Source organism: Ornithorhynchus anatinus, chromosome 2 (assembly GCF_004115215.2).
Source record: "Ornithorhynchus anatinus isolate Pmale09 chromosome 2, mOrnAna1.pri.v4, whole genome shotgun sequence".
Lineage (NCBI taxonomy): Eukaryota > Metazoa > Chordata > Mammalia > Monotremata > Ornithorhynchidae > Ornithorhynchus > Ornithorhynchus anatinus.
In genome coordinates, this window is record NC_041729.1 from 42093608 (window position 1) to 42115951 (window position 22344).

General features: G+C 46.3%; 1 protein-coding gene across 1 annotated transcript in view; it reads left to right on the plus strand.

The window, feature by feature from the left end:
• Nucleotides 1–22344, plus strand: part of ADAP1 (ArfGAP with dual PH domains 1) — a 132205-nt gene that overhangs the window by 47556 nt on the left and 62305 nt on the right. Inside the window, exon 4 of the mRNA XM_029057735.2 lies at nt 2245–2327. Within this exon, the coding sequence (XP_028913568.1) occupies nt 2245–2327 (83 nt within the window). The remainder of the gene's footprint in view (nt 1–2244; nt 2328–22344) is intronic.

The window sequence follows — 22344 nt, forward strand, 5'->3', positions numbered from 1 at the left end:
TCTTGAGGGACTCCTACCGTTAGGGGATGGGAGACAGAGAAGGAGCCTGCAAAACAGATTAAGAAGGAGCGGTCAGAAAGATAGGAGAACCAGGAGAGGACAGTGTCCTTGAAGCCAAGGTTTGATAATGTTTCCAGGAGAAGGGGGTGGTCCACAGTGTCAAAGGCAGCTGAGCGGTTGAGAAGGATTAGGATGGAGTAGAGGCCTTTGGATTTGTCCAGAAGCAGTTCATTGGTGACTTAGAGAGGGTGGCTTCCTTGTTGTGAAGTGGCAGTGGGTCTCCAGATTATACTTGACTCCAACACTCCTGGGCTAGCAGGGGACCCCATCCTCCTGATTAGCAAGAGGTGGGAGGCTTTTCAAAGCCTTCCTGATTTGCTTCCCTGACTGTTCATTCATTCAATAGTATTTATTGAGCGCTTACTATGTGCAGAGCACTGTACTAAGCGCTTGGGATGAACAAGTCGGGACCCCTGGGACTGGGACTGGGACCCCCTCAGGTCCTGTCCCCTTGCCTCATTTGAAGCTCCCAGGATCCCACCCTGGGGTCATGATGCCTCTACTAAAAAGCCTTGGAATAGAGGATAACCAAGCCCTTAATCAGTAGGATTGTAGAATGGCCGAGTTTGTTTTGGAGCAATTCCTCACAAGTAATTTCATGCAAGCCAGAGGGGGATGTTAACATTTCACAACTTTTATGCCCCAGCTGTGAATGGTGAAGTTCCAGGATGGCACTGAAGGTATCCATAAGAGTCAACCGGAATGTTTCATTCCTTGGTCATTAGGAATTTGAGGGAATGTTTGTGTATTTTACAGTATCAAATTGTTAGTTCTCTATCTGGGCATGTGGAGAACATTTGAAAGGAGCAGACATCAGAGCATTCCCTAGCAGAAGCAATGTATTGCTTCTTTTCTCAGGGTGGCTATTGAATTGTAGATTTTGTGCTAAATTTTCCCAATTATTTCCCTGTGTCTGCCTTCCTCCCATATTTTTTTACTGTGAGCTCCCCTGGGGCCCAGGGATGTTCTCAGCCACTGTCCCTTTCCCTTCTTCTGCTCTTGGTTCGTGGCACCAAGTGAATTTTTAAACAGAACTAAGCTGGTAAGCAGCATGGCCTAATGGAGAGAACTCGGGCCTGGGAATCAAAGGACCTGAGTTTGAATTCCGCCTCCGCTTCTTGCCTGCTGTGTGACCTTTATAAAATCATTTAACTTCCCTGGGCCTCAGTTTCCTCAACTGTAAAATGGAGATTCAGTACCTATTCTCCCTCCTATGCCTGTGCCCCATGTTGGACATGGACTTGCCCAATCTGGTTAAGTTGTACTTACCCCAGCGCTTAGAACAATGCTTGGCACATAGTAAGCGCTTAGCAAATACCATAATTATTAAATACTAGCAACAGAATTGGTGCCCTAACTTTTTCTAATTCCAACCAATGTGCCCATTTTTGAAAAAATAAGCATTTCATGCACCATGGGAAAGGACCACAAGCTGTTAAATCTTTAATAACAATAAAAAGTCATTGAAATGCATTGCCTTAATCTTGCTTGGTTTTAGCTTCTATTTCAGTTGCCAGCTCAGCAATAGAGTGAGAGTGCACACCCTGTCTTTCTGTCTCTCCGTCTGTCTCCCTCTCTGTCTCTTTGCCTGCCAGTGTCTCTCTGCCTGCCTGATTGCCTCTGTGTCTCTCTGCCCTGTGTCTGCCTTTGCGTCTTTCCCTGTCTTTGCCTCTGTTTCTCCCCTCTCCCCCCACTCCCCACCCACGATCTCTCTGTCTTTCCATACTTTTCCTTGTCTGTCTTTTTCTTTGGCTCTCTGCTTGTGTCTGTCTCTCTGGGCCTCTCTGCCTGTCTCTGCCTCAACCATTTCCTTGTTTAACAATTCCAGTCTTGTAGATACACAGGATGATGATGTATCATTTTCAGCCTAATTGTTTAGAATTTTAAAATATTTTCATTTTTCAGCTCCAAATATACTAAGAACACTTTACTTACAGGCTGAGCATATCTGCTAAATGTTGTTTCGGACTTGATTAGAGACTGCAAATTTATTTTGATTAAGGAATTTTTTTTATGGTTCTTGAGTGGGTTCAAAGCGACTGAGAAGCCGCCTGGGCTCAGTTGACAGAGAAATTCACTTTCAAGGGACTTTCAACTGAGCTGTCATTTCCATTGATGAATTAATGATTGCAGCTTCCTTTCTAAACCTGGACCTTGCTTCCTCTCTGTCTCTGTCTCTTACAGACTCCTACGAGAACAGTGGATCCGAGCCAAATACGAGAGGAAGGAATTCATTTACACTGAGAAACAAGAACCGTATTCTGCAGGTAGGGACTGGAATTATCCCCTGAAAATAAGCACCTTCCCTTTGTGGATTGTTACACGTCTAAATCCCCCCCGAAGTTTTATTCAGACAGGAAAATAAGTAACAATTTAAGAGTGTTGGTCCATCCTTTTTTAAGGATCAAGGACTGCCCGCCCAGGATGCTATGTTAGCTGGAATGCATTATTAATGGAGATAAGTCACCAGTCGGTTTGACGTTCATGTCACCTGGGTACATTTTGCTTTCTGACATTAAACTGAGAATATGTAGAGCTTTCAAAGCCCCTGTCTGCTATTAATAACTCACTACATGACTTACCTGCAAGTACTTTTCTGTAGTTGGCAAATTGGCCGTTTCCTTTTCTGCTTCTCTTCCTGTGCATGTTAATAACCGTCTATGGCAAGCCATTTCTTTTATAGAAGTGAGCAAATTGCCTGAGCTAGGGAACAAATATACGATCGGGCAGTTAAGTATTTTTTACTTGGGCTGTTTTGACTAGTCACTTAGCCTTTCTTGGGGTGTATTAATTTAGGGGGTTGTGAAGTGAGAAAGGGAGAGCGGTCATTCATGGGGAAGAGATGATGCTCTTTTGCCTTAGTGTGTCCTTTTGGTCTGAGCCTGCAGGGATGATATTGGGATGGGATTAAGAACACGAATCTTGTGGATGTTAGAATGATCATCTTCTTTCAGCTCATAAATGTTTTGAATGAGTCATGTAGTTCCAGCAGGTTGTTGCTATAGTGCTGCCATAATTACAATCTGACCTCATACACTAGGAAAAGAGAACTCCACATCCTGCAACCATAGGAGTCTAAAGGGGGTGGGGGTCAGACGTGGTATTTCTCTTTCCTGTTATCCAACCTGTGAGAGTGATGAATTTTGAAGATGATGCCGTGACAATGATTCCATTAACATTATCCTCAGAGCGGCATAAAGCATTTACTCAAAGGGAAGGGATAATTTGCTGCTTGTCTCCAAAAGAGTAGGGTTTGGTCAATGTTCAGGAGCTGCACAATTGTATCACCAGAATGGCACATTACATCGGCGCCATTTTGTTTCCAGTGAAGGGACCGTGTGGTCCCTTGCATCAGTGGACATTTAGGTCTAGTGTTTGTCCTAGAGGTTGTGTAAACAGAGTAGTTCCTCAATCGCCAGTCTCTAGCCACTAAATTGAGAAACAGTGTGGCCTAATAGATAGAGCACGGGCCTGGGAGCCAGAGGAGCTGGATTCTAATCCCAGCTCCACTACTTGTCTGCTGTGTGACCGTGGGTAAGTCACTTCACTTCTCTGTGCCTGTTACCTCATTTGTAAAATGGGGATTAAGAATGTGAACCCCATCTAGGACATTGACTCTGCCCAAGCTGATTATCTTGTAACTACCCCAGAGCTTATGGCACATAGTAAACTCTTAACAAATACCATAAAAAACAACAATAAAAAAACCTTAAAGTTGATCATTCATTTCTCTCCTGCTGGGCTCCCTGGTGGGTTGATGGTGAGGTACTCTCTTTGGAACATCTGATGGACATTTAAAGAAATCCAGGCTAGTAGTATGGGCCATGATAGATCAGTGGCAGAAAGCCAATTAGAAGTTCGCCTATCATAGCCCCTGGCAGGCAGATTGCTAATCGGATCTCAGTCGTTGAGACCCCCATGGTGCTGTCACCACGTGACACCCTTGACCCCTCTCTTCTGATGGGCCCTCATGTTATGGGTCCCAGACCTTGCTGCAAGTACCACCAATCATTTTGGAGAATGATTCCTTTTTCAAAATTTTTATGGCATTTAAGTGCTTACTATGTGTCAAACACTGTTCTAAGAGCTGGGGTAGATACATGATAATTAGTTTGGACACAGTCCCTGTCCCACATGGGGCTCATAGTCTTAATCTCCATTTTACAGATGAGGAAACTGAGGCACAGAGAAATGAAGTGACTTACCCATGGTCACTCAGCAGACAAGTGGTGGAGTTGGAATTAGAACCCAGGTCCTCTGAGTTCCAGGCCCATGCTCTTTCCACTAGATCACGCTGCTGCTTCTCAGCATGATTTCTTTTGTTGGAGTGTCAGGGGGCAGCTGCTGCTGCTTCTAAAATAATATTCTGGTTCTAGAACTCAGCCCTTTGTGTAGTGGGGAGAAGAAAGGGTCAGGAAATGGCAGCCTGCTATACTAGCGGGCTGAGGGACATGTGCTGGGCAAGGGAGTGGATGGTCTATGCTTTTGTTTCCTACCTTCTCCCTCCCCCACAGTTGTCCCTTGTGCCTGTTGCTCTTTTATGAGCAGCAACTAGAAGAAATATTGAGCACCCAATGGATGTGTGACTGAACCAGGGATCCTGGGCTTTACAATTTGGGTTAGGCAGGACCCCTCCTCCCCATCCCCCCACCCCTTTTTAATAGTATTTGTGAAATGCTCATTACTGTGTATCAAACACTGTTCTAAGTGCTGGGGTTTATCAGGTTGGTCACAGTCCCTGTTCCACGTGGGGCTAATAATCTAACACATCTACCCCAGTGCATAGAATAGTGCTTGACACATAGTATGCACTTAATGATTACATATACAATTATTAATAATAGTAGTATATAGGAGGGAGAACAGGTATGACTCTCCATTTTACAGGTGAGAGAATCTAGGCGCAGAGCAGTTAAGTGACTCTCTAGGCTATAAATTCATTGTAGGTTTGGGAACTTGTCTACCAACTCTGTTATATTGTACTCTCCCAAACACTTAGTACAGTGCTCTGCACACAGTAAGCGCTCAATAAATGTGATTTGATTGCCTGCCCAAGGCCACCTAGCACAAAATTAGCAAAACCTGGATTGGAACCCAGGTCCTCTGACTCTCAAGCCCATCCTCTTTCCACTAGGCCACCCTACTTATCCTGCCCTGCCTTGAAGAAACTTGTGTCCTTTGTGCTTTTTATTAACCAAAAACTAGCAACACTGATTCTTCACTGTCAGTATTGAAGCCTAGGGAACGTCACTAGGGCTGAGAACAAGAGAGAGTATTCCTTGTGGTTCAGAGATGCAGGAAGGGAAGAGGGGAAGGTTCTCTGCCATCTGGGAGGGTCTGGGACCAGCCTGAACTTTGAGCAAGGGAAGTAGGAACTGGCTGAGAAGCTGCCAGGGAAGGGCACAAATGATGGCACTGGCGTGATGCTTTTTTATTTTGGGGGGGAGGGTGTGTGTGTGTATGGTATCGGTTAAGCATTTACTATATGTCAGACACTGTCCTAAGCACTGGGGTAGATGGAAGTTTAGGTGGGACACAGCCCCTGTCCCTCATGGGGCTCATTCTAAGTCGGGAGGAGGATTGAGGCACAGAGAAGTTAAGTGACATGTCCAAGGTCACACAGCAAGGAATTGGCAGAGCTGGGATTAGAATCCAGGAGTTCTGATTCCCAGGCCTGTTCTCTTTCCTCTTGGTATCACATTCCCCGTGCTTCTGTTGTGAAGGGCCTTTCGAGACTGATGGTCCAACTGTCTCATTGTCGCACAAATTCTCACCCAGCCCAGCTCAGCTCCCAAGCCTCGCTCCTGTCGGAGACCGGCCCTTTGTTGGTTTATTAATAACATTGATTTGTACAAAAAGGAGCTGACGCCGAGGTCAAAGAGGTGAGGAGACTAGTAAAATAGTGATTAAACGCTTCAGTGGTCTCCTATTGATCCTGAGTTATACCTTTAGCCATTCCAAGCTGATGTAGCGTGAAAAATGAATCATTTGTTCCTACCATCTAAATTTTATGAGGCAAAGCGCTATTAACACCCCAGTAATTAAGATATCACTGGGGCTTTGCACTCTGCATATTGGTTTTATGTTTATGTTTATTACACAATAACCTCAAATGAAGCTCAGCCCCAAGTTGAAGACTTGCTTTCGTTTCTTCAACCGGGATGTGTGCTTTTGATTCAATTACTGCCCGTCCACAGCTAATTATATGCCCTTGTTTAATTCTCGTCAGTGGAGCGTGAGCCCAGGGTTTGTGTGGTTGGCGAGCCTGTCCAATCAAGTTATTTTTGGGTAGACTGTCAGTTTGACCCCCTCATGTAGCTGTAGGCATTTTGCCAGTTGCATCAGCGTGACTGGATCCAGCAGTGAGCTTCTTCTGTTAGTCATCAGCCCACAGCATCGCAGGTGTTGGCGGGAAGATGTCCCTCCCATGAACAAGAAAACCCAACTGAGATAGGAGGCAGTTGTTCCGAAGCTACCGCGTGTTCTAGATCTGCTCTTTTCAACATTTGGGCTTTCTGTACACTTTAGCTCGTTATACGACGTGTACATCAATGTATGCCTTGCATACACAGTTGTGTTGCATTTTGTCTTTTTGGGCCTGAAACCTCTTAGCAGACAGGGAACAGGTCTTCGTGCGTGTATATCTACATCTATAGTTACATCTTTTAAATGTACATCGCTATGTATACCTAGTTATCTTTCATAAGGGGGAGCAGGATAGTTTGGTGGATAGTGTGGCCCTGGGTTCTAATCCCAGCTCCGTCACTTGTCTGCTTTGTGATCTGGGCAAGTCACTTAACTTCTCTGTGCCTCAGTGACCTCATCTGTAAAATGGGGGTTAAGACTGTGAGCCCCATGAGGGACAGGGACTGTGTCCAACACGATTAGCTTGTCTCCACCCCAGTGCTTAGAACAGTGATCGGCACATAGTAAGTGCTTAGCAAATATTATTATTATTTGAAGTTCACCTTCAAGTGTGTACATACCTGGAAAGACAGTCCCTGATTGTATTATTATCAATCAATCCATCAAATCTGTTGTGCGATTACAGTGTTGGGCACTAAGAACTTGTGAGAATATGATATTGTTATGTGTAATATCTATACTGCTTGGCATTGTTTTCTCTTTTCCCTCCCTGACTCTCGTTCCATATGAAGCTATTGCTCCAAGGTTGCCACTCCTTTTTGGATATCTTTGTTTAGTGCCAAGTTCATGAAGGTGCTTAGTAAATATTATAAGCCTGTATGTGTAGTACTTACTGCTTTCCTTATCTGTTTTCTCATGCTAACCCAACCTTTCAAATTAGCACAAAAGATTTGCCAGTCTATGACCACCTTAGACCAGCCTGCTCACCCTGCTTTCAGGATGAAGCCCTGAGAGGCAAAGTGATTTACCCAAGGTCATAAAGCAAGCTGGAGCTGGGATTAGAATCTGGGTTTCCTGACTCCTCATCCTGGACTCTCTTCACTAGGCCACACTGCCTCCCCATACAGGTTCGATGGATTTCCCACAAAGAACCTTTCATATGTGCTCTTTGATAGATGGTCTTAACTAGGTTATTTTTGTTACATGATATATGAGTGTTGCTTGTGTGAGGGCAGAGGTTGGCAGAGGTGTGCCCAGAATTCTTTATTCTCCTCAGTGGTCTACTTACCCACACCTCCTCGTATCCAACAAACAATTATTCTCCCTCCCTTCAAAGCCTTATTAAAGGTGCATCTCCTCCAAGAGGCCTTCCCTGACTAGGCCTTCCTTTCCTCTTCTCCCACTCCCTTCTGCATCACCCTGACTTGCTCCCTCCATTCATCCCCCCTCCCAGCCCCATAGCACTTATGTACATATCTGTAATTTATTTATATTAATGCCTGTCTCCCCCTCCAGGGTGAAAGCTCTGTGGACAGAGAGTGTGTCTTATATTGTACTCTTCAAAGTGTTCAGTACCGTTCTCTGCACACAGTCAGTGCTTAGTATACGACTGACTGACAAACTGCCTGGCCCAAGCAGGAGTTACTGCTGGGAGACCATGCCACCCCTGGGCTGGGGACCAACTGCACTGCCCCCTTCTCTGCTGAGGTTTCTTGTAGGATTTTCCAAGGGCCAAGATCCCCAGAAGTGCCATCTCCAGGCTGTGGAGGCAAAACTTTCATATTCTCAGCCTCCCCCCTCCACCCCCCCCCCCACATTGCTTTTTGGGCTGGACTTCCAGCTTCATTCATCCATGGTCTCTGAGGAGATCTGAAAGCTTCTGAACCAAGCTGAAAAGAACTAAGAGTTTCTGAGTGGAGCTGAAAAAGATCCTAAATTGGATCTCTCTGACCCACAGGCTCTTCAAAGCTTGCCTGCCACCCCCTGGCCTCATTCCCTGGTTCCCTGCTAACAGCCCCACCTCCTCTTGGCCCTCACACTCAAAATGAAAAGGGAGCAAAATGAGTCGTCCACAGGACCGGGTGCAGAAGGGTTATGTGGGGAAGCCACTCTGCTACAGGGACTACAGTGACCACAGCTCACAAACGTTTAACATTCTTGTCGGGGAAGGAGGTCAAAACCCCCAAACCTAGTGTGTGTATATTTCATTTTAGCAGAGTACATTTAGAAAAAAATGGAAACTTTAGGTGAAAGCTAAAAGTTGAGGGGACTAAAGTGAACTGGCTGACTTGAAGGCTGGAGGTGTTGAGAAATACCATCTTAGAGGCCCAGGAATGTGCACAGAACAAAAAACAGATAACCAAAGAGAAACAGTATGGCCTATTTGGATAGAGCACAGGTCTGGGAGGCCTGTGTTCTAATCCCGGCTCTGCCACTTCTCTGTGCCTCATTTTCCTCATCTGTAAAATGGGGATTAAAACTGTGAACCCTATGTGGGTCAGGGACTGTGTCCAACTCGATTATCTTGCATCTGCCCTAGTGCTCAGAACAGCAGTGCCTGATACATAGTAGGTGCTTAACAAATACCTTCATCATCATCATTATTATTACTACTAATAATAATGACATTTGTAAAGTGCTTACTATGTGCCTGTTTTTAGTGCTGGGTAGATACAAGGTAATCAGGTTGTTGTACGTGGGGCTCACTGTCTTAATCCGCATTTTACAGATGACGGCTCTGAGGTCCAGAGAAGTTAAGTGATTTGCCCAAGGTCGCACAACAGGCAAGTGGCGGAGCCATGACCTCCGACTCCCAAGCCCATGCTCTTTCCACTAAGCTACGCTGCTTTTCAAACCCTGCATAGCTAACTGGCAGGGTAAAAGAGGTCATTGGAATGGGGGGAGGATTTCTTGTAAAAATGCAAAGCCCAGTTTAGTGTGAGGACAAGAAAACTCATGAAGAACAGCAGTTCATCTGTAAACAGGAAACTAGATGGGCCAAATAGGAGTTTGAAGAGCGTCTTGCAAGAGATGTCCAAGCTAACAGAAAGCTTATTCAAATATGTCGAAAGCAGGGAGCAGGCTAAATAATCAGAGAAGTCACTTAATGATCCTGGGGTCAAAGGGACAGTGGAGGATGAATCATTCAGTTTTATTTATTGAATGCTTACAGTGGGAAAGTAAGTAAAGTAGATAGACATGATCCCTGCCCTGAAGGAGCATATGATATGATGGCAAAGTCAGAAATTAAAGCAGGGAAGGAACAGAGTTCAAGGATAGGTACCTAAGGGTGGTGGGGGTGGAGTCACTATCAGTGTCCTTAGGAGTTACAGACTGAAGTACACAGATGACACAGAAGGGAAGGAAAATAGGATGAGGAGATGAGAGGTTAGTCAGGGAAGATTTTCTGAAGGAGATGTGACTTTAGTAGAAGATGGGGAGAATGGTGGACTGTCAGACATGAAGGGGGAGAGAGTTCGAGGCAGGAGGGAGATCTGAGCAAGGTGTCTATGGTGATAGAGGCTAAAGTGAGGAGAGGCTCAGTGTGTAGGTTGATGTTAGGGGAGCAGAGTTTATGGATTGGGTTGTAGTGGGAGAGAAACGAGGATAGTTAGGAGGGAGAGAGCCGATTGAGTGCCTTAAAGCTGATGATGAGTACTTTCTACTTGATGCAGAGCTAAAAGAACAACCACTGAAGGTCCTTGAGGAGCTGGAAAATGTGTGCAGAATGGTGTTTTAGAAAAATGATCGTGGCAGCAGAGTGAAGTGTGGACTGGGGAGTGGAGAGGCTGGAGACAAGGTGGTCAATGAAAAGGCTGATGTAATAGTCGAGACGGGAAATGACAAGTGCTTAACCAGCGGGGTAGCAGTTTGAATAAAGATGAAGGGGTGAATTCTAGGGACGGTGCCAAGATAGGAGCGACAGGATTTGGTGACTGACTGAACAAATGGATCGAAGGAGAGCGATAAGTTGAAGATAATGCCAAGGTTGCCAGCTTGTAAGAGAGGGAGGATGGCACTGGTGTCTGTAGTGATGGGCAAGTTGGGAGAAGAGGGTTTGAGTAGGAAGATAAGGAGTTCTGTTTGGAAGTCTTAAGTTTGAGTTGGCTGCAGGACATACAAATGGGGATGTCCTGAAGGCAGGAGGAAATGAGAGGCTGTAGAGAAGGAGGGAAGTCAGGGCTGGATGAGGGAGAGATCCAGAAGGCTCAGTCACTTCTTTAGTTTGCTATTGTGAGGAAGAGGTTAGAGAAATCTCCACACCCAGGGGAACTAAATCATATTGGAGTGACCACACAGGATGTTTTAAATTAGATGCAAAACCATTACCAGGATCGGATGACATCTACTTGCTAGTCCTGAAGGAACACGAACCTGGTGGGGAGGAGGAGGTAGTCCTGGTGAACAAGTACATCTGTCTTAACAAACGGCACTGAACTGGAGGAACACCAGTGGAACTGTCACTTGTCAAGAGGGTCCTACAGGGGACCCTGGGAACTCTGAACCAGAGTCTCTCACTTCTACACCTGGTTGAATTGATCAAGTTTAGGGGCAGTGAGCACTTAGAAAAACACACTCTGTCAAGGGAAAGACAGTATAGTTTCCTGTCAGAAGAAATCTCTCCTCGGTAATGGGCTAGAGATTCTCCAGGGGGTTCATCGGCATGCGGATAGCGGCGAGCCAGTGGACAGAGTACATTTAGATTTTTATGGTATTTGACAAGATTCCACTCCAATCAGTGGTATTTACTGAGCACTTATCTGCAGAGCACTGTACTAAGTGCATGGCAGAGTACAGTACAGTACAGTACAAGTTGGTAGATATACAGTACAGTATACAGTAGATATACAGTACAGTACAGTACAGTACAAGTTGGTAGATATGCTACCTACTCACAACAAGCTTACGATCTGAACGGGGACTGTAAGGATAAAAAGAAAAGTAAGCAGTCAGGGCCCTGAATGTATTCTGTCATACCTAGCAAATGAAAGGAAGTGATGAATGACTACTTTTAAGGAAGGAACGGTGTAAATCAGGAGGATCCCCCAGGGTGTGTGTACTCCCTCCATAAATGACCTGAAAGAGGGAATGTGTAGTGAAATCCCCAAGCTTGCGGAGGGCACTGAGGTCTTTGAGGTGGTGAAAAGTCGTGTAGCTTGGGCGAGGCTGCAGGAAGACCTCCTAAACTTGAGTGTGTGGGCTGGAAAATGGCAAGGATGCACCCAGGGAAAAATCACTCAAATGACTCTGATGATGGGCTTTGGTGATGGGCACCAGTCACCACCCAGAAAAGAGCTCCTGGAGTCCCTGCTGACTGTTCTTTTGAAGTAACTGCCCAAAAAGGGAAGCAGCACAGCCTAGCAGAAAAGCACAGTTCTGGGAGTCAGAGGACCTGGATTCCAATCCTGATTCTGCCATTTGTCTGCATTGGGACCTTTTGCAGTGTCCATATCAAAATATTAGATTGTGAACCCACTGTGGGATGGGGACTGTGTCCAACCTGATTATCTTTTGTCTACTCCAGTTCTTCGTACAGTGCTTGGCCACTTGTCGGCTGTGTGACTGTGGGCAAGTCACTTAACTTCTCTGTGCCTCAGTTCCCTCATCTGTAAAATGGGGATTAAGACTGTGAGCCCCACGTGGGACAACCTGATTCCCCTATGTCTACCCCAGCGCTTAGAACAGTGCTCGGCACATAGTAAGCGCTTAACAAATACCAACATTATTAACATAGTAAGCATTTACAACTATCTTTTTTATTGTTATTATTATTGTAATAATAATAGGTGTTCAAAGCCAAAAAGATCAACCAATCAAAAGATGATTCCCAACATCATCTGGATGGGAATAAGAAACAGAACAAAAGGTGTTGTTTTGCCTCAGTTCATTTGTTCATTCAGTCGTATTTATTGAGCACATAATGTGTGCAAAGCACTGTACTAAGGACTTGGGAGAGTACACTATAACAGCAGACACATTCCTGCATATAACAAGCTCACAGAGACAGTGCTTAGTACACAGTAAGTGCTTAGCAAGTACCACAATTATGTACCATCCATTTGCTATCTAATCTTGGGCTACTTCCAAATTAAAATGTATCAGCTCCTGCAAAGGTACTCAGGTTGTTTTTCTTCTCCACACCCTCAAGGTCCTGGTCCTACCCCAGGAGAATACAATGGAGGGAAAAATGCAGAGAGGGGAAAGGAAAAGGAGGTTTGTGGGGCGTAGAAATCCTCCAGAAACCTCTGCAGGGCCACTCCTGGTCCCTGAGCCCAGTTGGCAGAGCACTGTCTTGAGCCTAAAGTAGGTAGGTATTTGAGAGTTTGTGCTGCATGGTGGTCTAGTGGAAAGAGTAGAGGATTGGGAGTCAGGAAACCTGGGTTCTAACCTTGGCCCCGCCACTGGCCTGCTGCGTGACCTGGGGCAAGTTACTTAACTTCTCTGTACCTTGGTTTCCTCCTCTGTAAAATGTGGGGGTTAATATCTGTTTTCCCTCCCTCCTAGATTGGGAGTGTCAAATGGGACAGAGACTGTGTCTGATATGGTTGCATAGTATCTTTCCTTAGCACAGTGCTTGGCACAGAGTAAGTGCTTAATGGGTACCACAATAATGATAATAATCGTGCAGGGAGGGCCAGAAAACTGGCAGTTCTGGAATTTTAGCTTCCAGTTTTCTAATCCACCAGAGACAGACCAGCTGGGTGATCCCGGACAAGCTACCCACTCTCATTTTCCCAGCTGTTTCTCTTTCCTTAGGGTCTAGGGTTCTTTTAAAAGCACTCAGGGGTGATGGAAGCCTCAAAATTACAAATGGCTCACCAACTCATCTTATGCCATTTAAATAGAGAAGGCACTGGGGAGAGGGAGGAGAAGCCAGACTCCTTTGCTTTCCAAGAGCTGCCCATTCCTGTTCTTAGGAGGAGATGGGTTTGAAGAATGCATCTCTGGCCCCACTGGAAAGGACAAAAGGCCACAGGAGGATTCATTACAAACCTTAGCACAGAGACATTTAATTATGGATTTATATTCCATTCTCATTCCTTTTAAACCATTTCTAGCCAGAATAATAATGCCTCCTCTGTATGAACTCATACTAAAGGCATCTCCATAGTTGCGCTCATGAATATTCATGCTTGCAAAATCTTCCCCGCAAATCTTGCTAGATAATGACATGAACTAATAAGCATCTGAGTCTTAGGCATTCTGAACCCATTAATTGCTCATATTTTATGACTCTCCCTCCCCACTCCCACCCATTTCCCCACCCCTGGCAGCTTCTAAATGAAATGATTACTGGTTGTTCAACATCTTGCCCAGTCTGGTCCTGGAAAGGGACCTTGAAAAGTCATTCAGCTCCTTCTGCTACCTCCAGGTAAAACCAAGTGGCAACTGGGAATTTGATCCCAGTGACCAGGGGCCAGACCGGACAAAGAAGGGCCAGCCCCTGGAATCCCGTGGGAATCCAGGTGGAGCAGGGTGGGAGAGCAAAATGGCTTGGCATGGCCTACTGGATCAAGTATTGGATTGGGATTCAGAAGACCTGGGTTCTAATTCTGGCTCCACCACTTAATTACTGTGTGATCTTGGGCAAATCACCTATATTCTCTGTGCCTCTGTTTCCTCTTCTATAAAAATGGGGTAAGATCCATTCTGCCCCTCCCCTTTGGACTGTGAGCCCCCATATAAGACGGGGACAGTGTCTGATCTGATCATAGTGTCTCTATCCCATCATTTTGCCTTATGCTTGCCTCATAGTAAGTGTTTAGCAAATACTGCAGTTGTTATTTTTATTATTATTATTGTTGGTGTTGTTTGGCTGGATGTGCTTCAGCTAAGCGATTAGGCTCTGAAGTCCTGTTAACCTCAACCCCTGACTTCTGCTGTCCACCAGAGAGAGTTGGCTGGGACCAGGTGGCCAAATCTTCAACAGTGTGAAATAAGAGGCAACTGGTCAATGGGGAGTTCCAGAAGAAATGAAGGCTATGGAGGGCAGGAGGTACCAGTGAGCTTGGTAGCTCTTCTCAACAACCCCAACCACTGTCACCCCCACCTAGCATTAATCAGTCTGTAGTATTCCTTGAGCGTTTGCTCTATGCAGAGTACATAGACTGGGAGCCTGTTGTGGGCAGGGATTATGTATATTTGTTGCTGAATTTTACTTTCCAAGCGCTTAGTAGAGTGCTCTGCACACAGTAAGCGCTCAATAAATACTATTGAATGAATGGATGAATATTAAGGACTTGGGAGGGGATGATAGAGGTACTAGACATCAATCCCTGCCCTCAAGGACTTATAGTCTGATGGCAGAGATGGACATTAAAATAGTTACAGGGCAGGAGGAAGCAACAGAAATTAAAGATAAGTGCCTAAGTGCTGTGGGGCAGGTGAGTCACCGAATGCTAAAGTGCTTAAGAGGCCTTGGGCGGAAATACAGTGGGCAAATGGGAGATTAGTCAGGGAAGGCCTCCTGGAGGAGATGTGATTTTAGGAAGGTTTTTGAAGATGAGAGAACAGTGGTCTGCCCCATGTGCCGGGAGGAGGGAGATCTTATATTTCACCAAGACACAGTACCCCATGCAGGAGAGGTGAGGGGGGAGTCGTTCCGAGAGCCAAGAATGAGTTTCCGCAGGTATGGATCAATTGTATTTATTGAGCGCTTACTGTGTGGATAGCACTGTCCTAGGCACTTGGGAAAATGCAATAAAACAGCGTTGGTGGACACGTTCCTTGCCCACAATGAGCTTGCACTCTAGAGGGAGATTGGATACAGACATTAATATCAATAATGACAGATATGTGTCTGCTGTGTGGCCTTGGGCAAATCACTTCATTTCTCTGGGCTTCAGTTACCTCATCTGTAAAATGGGGATTGAGATTGTGAGCCCCATATGGGGCAGGGACTGTATCCAACCCAATTTGCTTGTATCCACCCCAGCGCTTAGTACAGTGCCTGGCACATAGTAAACACTTAACAATTACCACAATTATTATTATTATTAGTGCCGTGGAGCTGAGGAAGGGAGAATAACTTTGCCAAAATCTGCCCCTTCCTTTCCATCCAAACTGCTACCACATTAATTGCAAGCACTTATCCTATCCCGCCTTGATTATTGTATCAGCCTCCTTCCTGACCTCCTTGCCTCCTGTCTCTCCCCACTCCAGTCCATAGTCTATTCTGCTGTCCAAAACATTTTCCTTCAAAAACGTTCAGCCCATGTTTCCCCACTGCTCAAGGAATTCCAATAGTTGCCCATCCAGCTCTATATCAAGCAAAAACGCCACACCATTGGCTTTAAAGCACTTAATCACCCTCCCCCCTCCTACTTTACCTTGCTACTCTCCTACTAAAACCCAGCCCTCACACTTCGTTCCTCTAATGCTAACCTTCTCACTGTTCCTCGATCTCATCTACCTTGCTGCCGACCTCTCGCCGCCCACATCCTACCTCTGGCCTGGAACGCCCTCCCTCCTCATATCAGACAGATAATCGCTCTCTCCCACTTCAAAACTTTATTGAAGGCACATTTCCTCCAAGATGCCTTCCCTGACTAAGCCCTGCTCTCCTCCCATTCCCTTTTGTGTCGCTCTCACTTGCTCCTTCACTCATCCTCCCTCCCATCCCCATAACACATATGTATATATGTGTGTATGTAACTGTTATTTATTTATATTAATGTCTGTCCTCTAGACCGTGAACTTGTTATGGGCAGGACTGTGTCTGTTGTTATAATGGACTCTCCCAAGCGCTTAGGACAGTGCTTTGCACACAGTGAGCGCTCAATAAATACTATTGAATGAATGAATAAAGGTGACTTTGTCATCTGATTAAGGTGGCAGTAAGAGCCTTTGAAAGTGCAGTCAGTCAGCTTGTGTCTGCTCCTGTTAGCCTCTGGGGAGAACACTGGGGCAGGGGTACTGACAGGACCTCCTGCTCCTCACTGCATTTTTTTTGTGTGGCATTTAAGTGCTTACTATGTGCCAGTCACTGTTCTGAGCTTGGGGTGCATACAAGAAAATTGGGTTGAACACAAGTCCTTGTCCCATATAAGGCTCGCAGTTCCTAATCCCCATTTTACAGATGAGGGAACTGAGGCACAGAAAAGTGAAGTTACTTGCCCAAGGTCACACAGCAGGCTAGTGGCAAGAACAAGATTAGAACCCAAGTCCTGCTAACTCCCAGGCCCATGCTCTATCCGTTAGGCCACACTGCCTCAACAGATGCCATCGTCCACGGGATATGGTGCTGGCTGGCCAGCGTGAAAGAGCGAGGTGGAGCAGGCTAGCAGGAGTGGAGGAGAGAAGCCATGTTTTGCAGATTCCCCCAGAAGGGAACTCTCTGGAGCCCCCTTTTGCCACAGGAAAGATTGATGACCAGACCAGGCTAAGATGGGTCTCTGAGCAAGTGGTGACCTTTCAAGGGATTAGCTGGATTTTAAACTACTAGATTATGTAAACCCCTTGGGGCCAGGATCATATCTACCAACTTGATTTTGTTCTCCCATGAACTCCGTAGTGCTTTGCACAAAGTAAAAGCTCCATCCTTGTCACTGATTGATTAACTACTGATTGTTAGCTGTGAGGGTCCCCAAGACCCCAGTGGTGGGATCGTGGTGAGTGTGCTGATTTCATTTAGTTTTCAACACGTTACCCTCCTCCTCCTCCGCCTCCCCCAGGCTTCCTCTACCCTGTAGGGGCTGGGAAGAGGCAGGTCTATATTTCTGATCAGGGGATTCATGGAGCCAAAAACTGTTATTTCAGCATCAACCAGCTCCCCGTACACATCCAGAAAGAGTTTAGCACACCAACAGGGCCATCCTTGAATGCTCCCCAATAAGACAGCATGGCCTAGTGGAAAGATCATGGAACTGGGATTCAGAGGACCCGGTTTTGGGTCCTGGTTCTGCAACTCACCTCCTGTGTGACCTTGGGGAAGTACCTTAAGCTCTCTGGGCCTTTGTGTCCCCATTTTTATAATGGGGATGAGATAAATGGTGGGCCCCAAGGGAGATGGACACATTCCCCCCACTCTTAACCTCACATCCTCCCCAGCTCTCAGCATGTCAAGCAGTGAGTGAACACCATTGTTACAATACCAAGGTCAGCATTCCTAGACATCCGGGGGCTAGTGGGTCCTCTCCAAGGCCATTCAGGTGTTGCCTTCAAGTCCCTTTGGATCCTTTTATCCCTCCAGCTGCTTGATTCGTGTTGCTGGGAGCCGTGACCTAGAGCTCTCCTGCCAAGGGTATCCAGAGCCAGCCTGGAATCCTCGAGCATGGTAACAGGACTGCGGCCTCTCCCAAAGTCACCTGCCTCTGTGTGCCACAGGCTCCTCCAACCGCTCCTTTGGTAGTCCCGGGCTGTGAGCAAGAAGGATCCCATGGTAGATAGTGGCTGCCACATCTGGCACTCCCCCCGGCCCAATAGGGACTTAGGGAGGACACCTTCCAGCCCGCCTGGTGAGGACTGGCAGAAATTGAATGCCAGGAGAAGTGGAAGAGGAGGAGACATTTCCTGGGGAAGGTGTGGCCTGGAACATAAAGCAGGGATCTCTGGGCCCCAGGGTTGGCAGGGAAAGCCGGGCAGAGCAGCTATCCACTGGGCAGAAGGGGCAGCTGCCCCAACCCTCCCTCCCGCGGAACTTCAGTGCAGCTGTTCCGACCCCAGCCCCCCTCGACTTTCTTCCACTTTATTCTCTGCTACTGCCACCAGTTAGGACTGGAAACGAGAAGCAGCCTGCCCCAGTAGAAAGAACATGGGACTGGGAGTCAGGAGACCTGGGTCCTAATCCCTTTTTCACCACTTACCTGCTGCATGACCTTGGATGAGTCACATGACTTTTCTGTGCCTCAGTTTCCTTATCTGGAAAAGGGAGATTCAATACTGTTTTGTGTCCTACTTAAACTGTGAGATTCATGTAGGAAAGAGACTGTCTGATCTGATTATCCTGTACCTATTCCATGCTTAGCACAGTGCTGGGCACATATTAAGTACTTAAATATTATTATTTTATTAATAATTAAGGGTAATTATAATTTTAATAATAATTTAAAACTGCCCCGAAGAGTGGAGTGTGTCCTCCAAAGCAGGAATGAATATGTTCTGGGAAGGGCTGGCAGGAGCCAAGTTTGACCCCATGTCTGATCTGGTAGTATGTACCATGTGCTTATCACTGTTCTTGGTGCACAATAAGCGTTTTAAAAAAAATCTCAATTATTTTTTATTAATAGCTGGTCTGCAGGACCATTTGCAGTTAAGGGAAATCTCATGCTTTGGATTATTATTATTATTATTATTGTCATTGTGGTATTTGGTAAACACTTACTATGTGCCCGTCATTCTACTAAGCGCTGGGGTAGATACAAGCAAATCAGGTTGGACATAATCCTTGTCCCTTACAGGGCTCACAGTTTCAATCCCCATTGTACAGATGAGGTAACTGCGGCATAGAGAAGTGAAGTGACTTGCCCAAGGTAAAGAACCTAAAGGAGATGGATCCTCAGAGCAGGTCTGAGTTAGTTTAGCTGATCAGATCCATTAAACTGTTTGTATGTAATTTTCCCAAGTGCATTGCCCCGAGTGGATGCTTAATAAGTACCTTTAGTGTGGCTAATGAGAAGCAGCGTGGCTCAGTGGAAAGAGTATGGGCTTGGGAGTCAGAGGTCATGGATTCTAATCCCAACTCCACCACTTGTCTGCTGTGTGACCTTGAGCAAGTCAGTTAACTTCTCTGTGCCTGTTACCTCATCTGTAAAATGAGGATTATCTACCCCAGCGCTTAGAACAGTGCTCGGTACATAGTAAGCCCTTAACAAATGCCGTAATTATTATTATTATTTTTATTACTATTATTTTTTGTGTGTTTGTCTCTCTCTCCCCCAACTCTCTCCCTCCCACCCTCTCTCTGGGATTAATAACTGCAATATGAAATATATAGATAGATACCTGTAGATTTACAGAAGGCAGGGAATGTGTCACTTTCTCCTTCCTTATTAGCTAGCTCCCAGAACAGTCCCAGTGCTTATAACAGTGCTTGGCACAAAATGCCACAATTACAATTATTATTGTCTAAGGCTAGTTCAGGGTTCTTCAGCCAGTGGGGGCTCCGTGCCTTCTTTTGACTGACTGGCTGGCTGGCCAGTTTGTATTTATGGAGAGCTTACTGTAAGAAATCCTGGCCATCTGCATGTGACTGTTTTGCTCTCTATCCAAGATAACTGGTTGTAAAAATGGATTCATGTTGAAAACCAGGAGGCAGCCCTCAGATCCAAAGCTGGTCTGGGGACTATAGCCTTGCCACTTGCTCCTCGGATCGTTTCAGCTAGTCAGGCCATGGACTTGAGACAGGACTTAAGGTTCAGCTTGAGGTTTTACTTTTGAGGTTTCCCTAAAGCCGTGCTGCACGAAGGCGGTTTTTATCGTGTCAGCCGGGGATGGGGGGGCTTGCTTGCCCACCCAGGCCCTGCCTCAGCTGCACAAAAGAGCAGCAGGGACCTTCCCCCGCCTGCAGCATCTGACTGTGAACTTGGAGGTTTTCACAGCCTCCTCCTTTGAAGGAGCAACTGGCAAAGGTCAAGGCAGGGCTCCCAAGGGCAGCCAGTGAGCACAACACCTGTGGTGAGGGTGGCTGTTTCCCCATTCATGCTCGCTCTGGGCCTCCTTCTCACGCTTTGGAAATAAAGCCTCCTTCCTGCATCTTCCTCCCTCTCCCCTCAAGATGTGCAGACACTCAGCACCCCCACCCCTCTGTCCTCAGTCAGCCGGCATTGGTGTCTTCTTTTGATACCTGAGAGGAGCTTTAGGGTGGGCGTTTGGGGGTTTCTTTGCTTCCCCTTTGGACCAGACGGGGGCTTACCATGGGACTTCCTCCTGGGCTTCCTGATTTGGGCCAAAGGGCCACAAGGATACCCTGGCGTGATTGTGTCAGCCCCCAGGAAAACCATAAAATGCAGAAGCGTGTCATCATTTCAGAGAATCTAATTCCTTGCTTGGGGAGGCCCCAGAAGCCAAGCTCCCCAGGAAAGATGTTGTGGCTGGAGAAGTAATGAGCTGGACTTCCCAAGGGAAGCATCAGGTGTCTCTGGGGAACCTTACATAAGTGAACACAGCAACTCGGCCCTGGGGTTCAGTCTGCAGAGAAAGAGGGGTTCCTGAGTGGGAGGGGCTTGGGAAGGCTATCAATCATTCAGTAGCAGTTATTGAGTACTTACTGTGTGCAGAGCACTGTACTAAACACTTGGGAGAGCACAACACAACAGCTGTCATGATTCAATACGATTCCCTGAAAGCTTGTTGTGGGCAGGGAATGTGGCTGTTTTTGGTTGTATTGTACTCTCCCAAGCATTTAGTAGTGTTCTGTTCTTAGTACAGCGCTCAATAAATACAATCAAATGAATTCCCTGCCCACAGTGAGTTTACAGTCTAGAGGGAAAAATGGACATTAATATATATATATAAATAAATAAATTGTGGAATAAATAAGTTGAGTCAAGCTGTTCATCCCCCAGGTACTAAGCAGGGGGATGAACTGTCTGAGAGAGCAGTATTTCCCTTGGCAAAGGGGATTCTGTGGCCTGTCTGGGGTTATACAAGCCCAGGGCTAGTAAAGAAGCTCTTCCTTTTCTGGCCAGTCCATATGGTGCAGACTAAGCCCATTTCCTCTTTTTTGGACCAATTTGAAGAAGGAGAACAACCCATCCTAACTTTGGGGTTGATCCCTCCATAGACATGAAAGCCCTTGCTTTCCCCATGCCCTCCCTGTCTAGACTGTAAGTTGATTGTGGGCAAGGAATGTGAATACCAACTCTCTTATAATTGTACTCTCCCAAGCGCTTAGTACAGTGCTCCACACACAGTAAGCGCTCAATAACTATGATTGATGGATTGAGTGATTCTGGAAAAGGGCTAGCTGGAGCCTCTAGTGGCCCGCTCCAGTGTGAAGGAGTGACTACCCACAGTGGGTTACTGGCCGAGTGCTGAGGATCTGCATAACATGGGGGTCATGCCCTTGTTGTGTTATTTGCACAATGGCTTCTTCCAACATTGTAACACTTCCTGTCCAAATAGAAGTACATAAACATTGTAAGTAAGCTCATTGTGGGCAGGGAACATGTCTGCTTATTGTTATATTGTGCTCTCCCAAGCGCTTAGTACAGTGCTCTGCACACAGTAAGCATGCAATAAATATTGAATGAATGAATGCGACCTCTTCTCCCAGGTACCGGCGGCAGTTAGCGGTCGACTGCAAGAGGTGGCTGAAGAGGCGGGAGTTCACGGCTTCCTCAGTGGGGTCCCAGGTCTTCTGCACTGAGAGAGGCCAGAGATGGCAGGAAATGCCGTGCACCATACCTGTGGTCTTACCAGAAAGCAATATGGTCTAGTGGATAGAGCATGGGCCTGGGAGTCAGAAGGACCTGGATTCTTATTCTGGCTCCACCACTTATCTGCTCTGGGACCTTGGGCAAGTCACGTAACTTCTCTGTACCTCAGTTCCCTCATCTGCCAAATGGGGATTAAGACTGTGAGTCCTGTGAGGGATAGCATCCAACCCAATTACTTTATTTCTACCCTAGGGCTAAGTATAGTGCCTGGCACATAGTAAGCACTTAAAAAATACCATTAAAAAAGAAAAAAAGAAGAGCTGTAGACAGGATTTAGTTCAGGCCTCAGGACCTGTGGGGTGAGAGAGGGAGAGAGAAAGATTGTTCTGTTTCACCCAGTATGTGGTCAGCTTTTCTAGTGTAGGGGTTGTCTTGTTTTCCCTTGGTCACTCTGCTGTGCCTAGTACAGTCCTCTTTGCATGTTGATGGTGTTTGACTGCCTGGGCCAAGACCCTGACACCTTTTTTTTTATTATTATTATTTTCCTCTTCTCAGAGGGAGCTGTGAGCTCAATGATCGCCTTTCATTTTGAGTCCTGAAC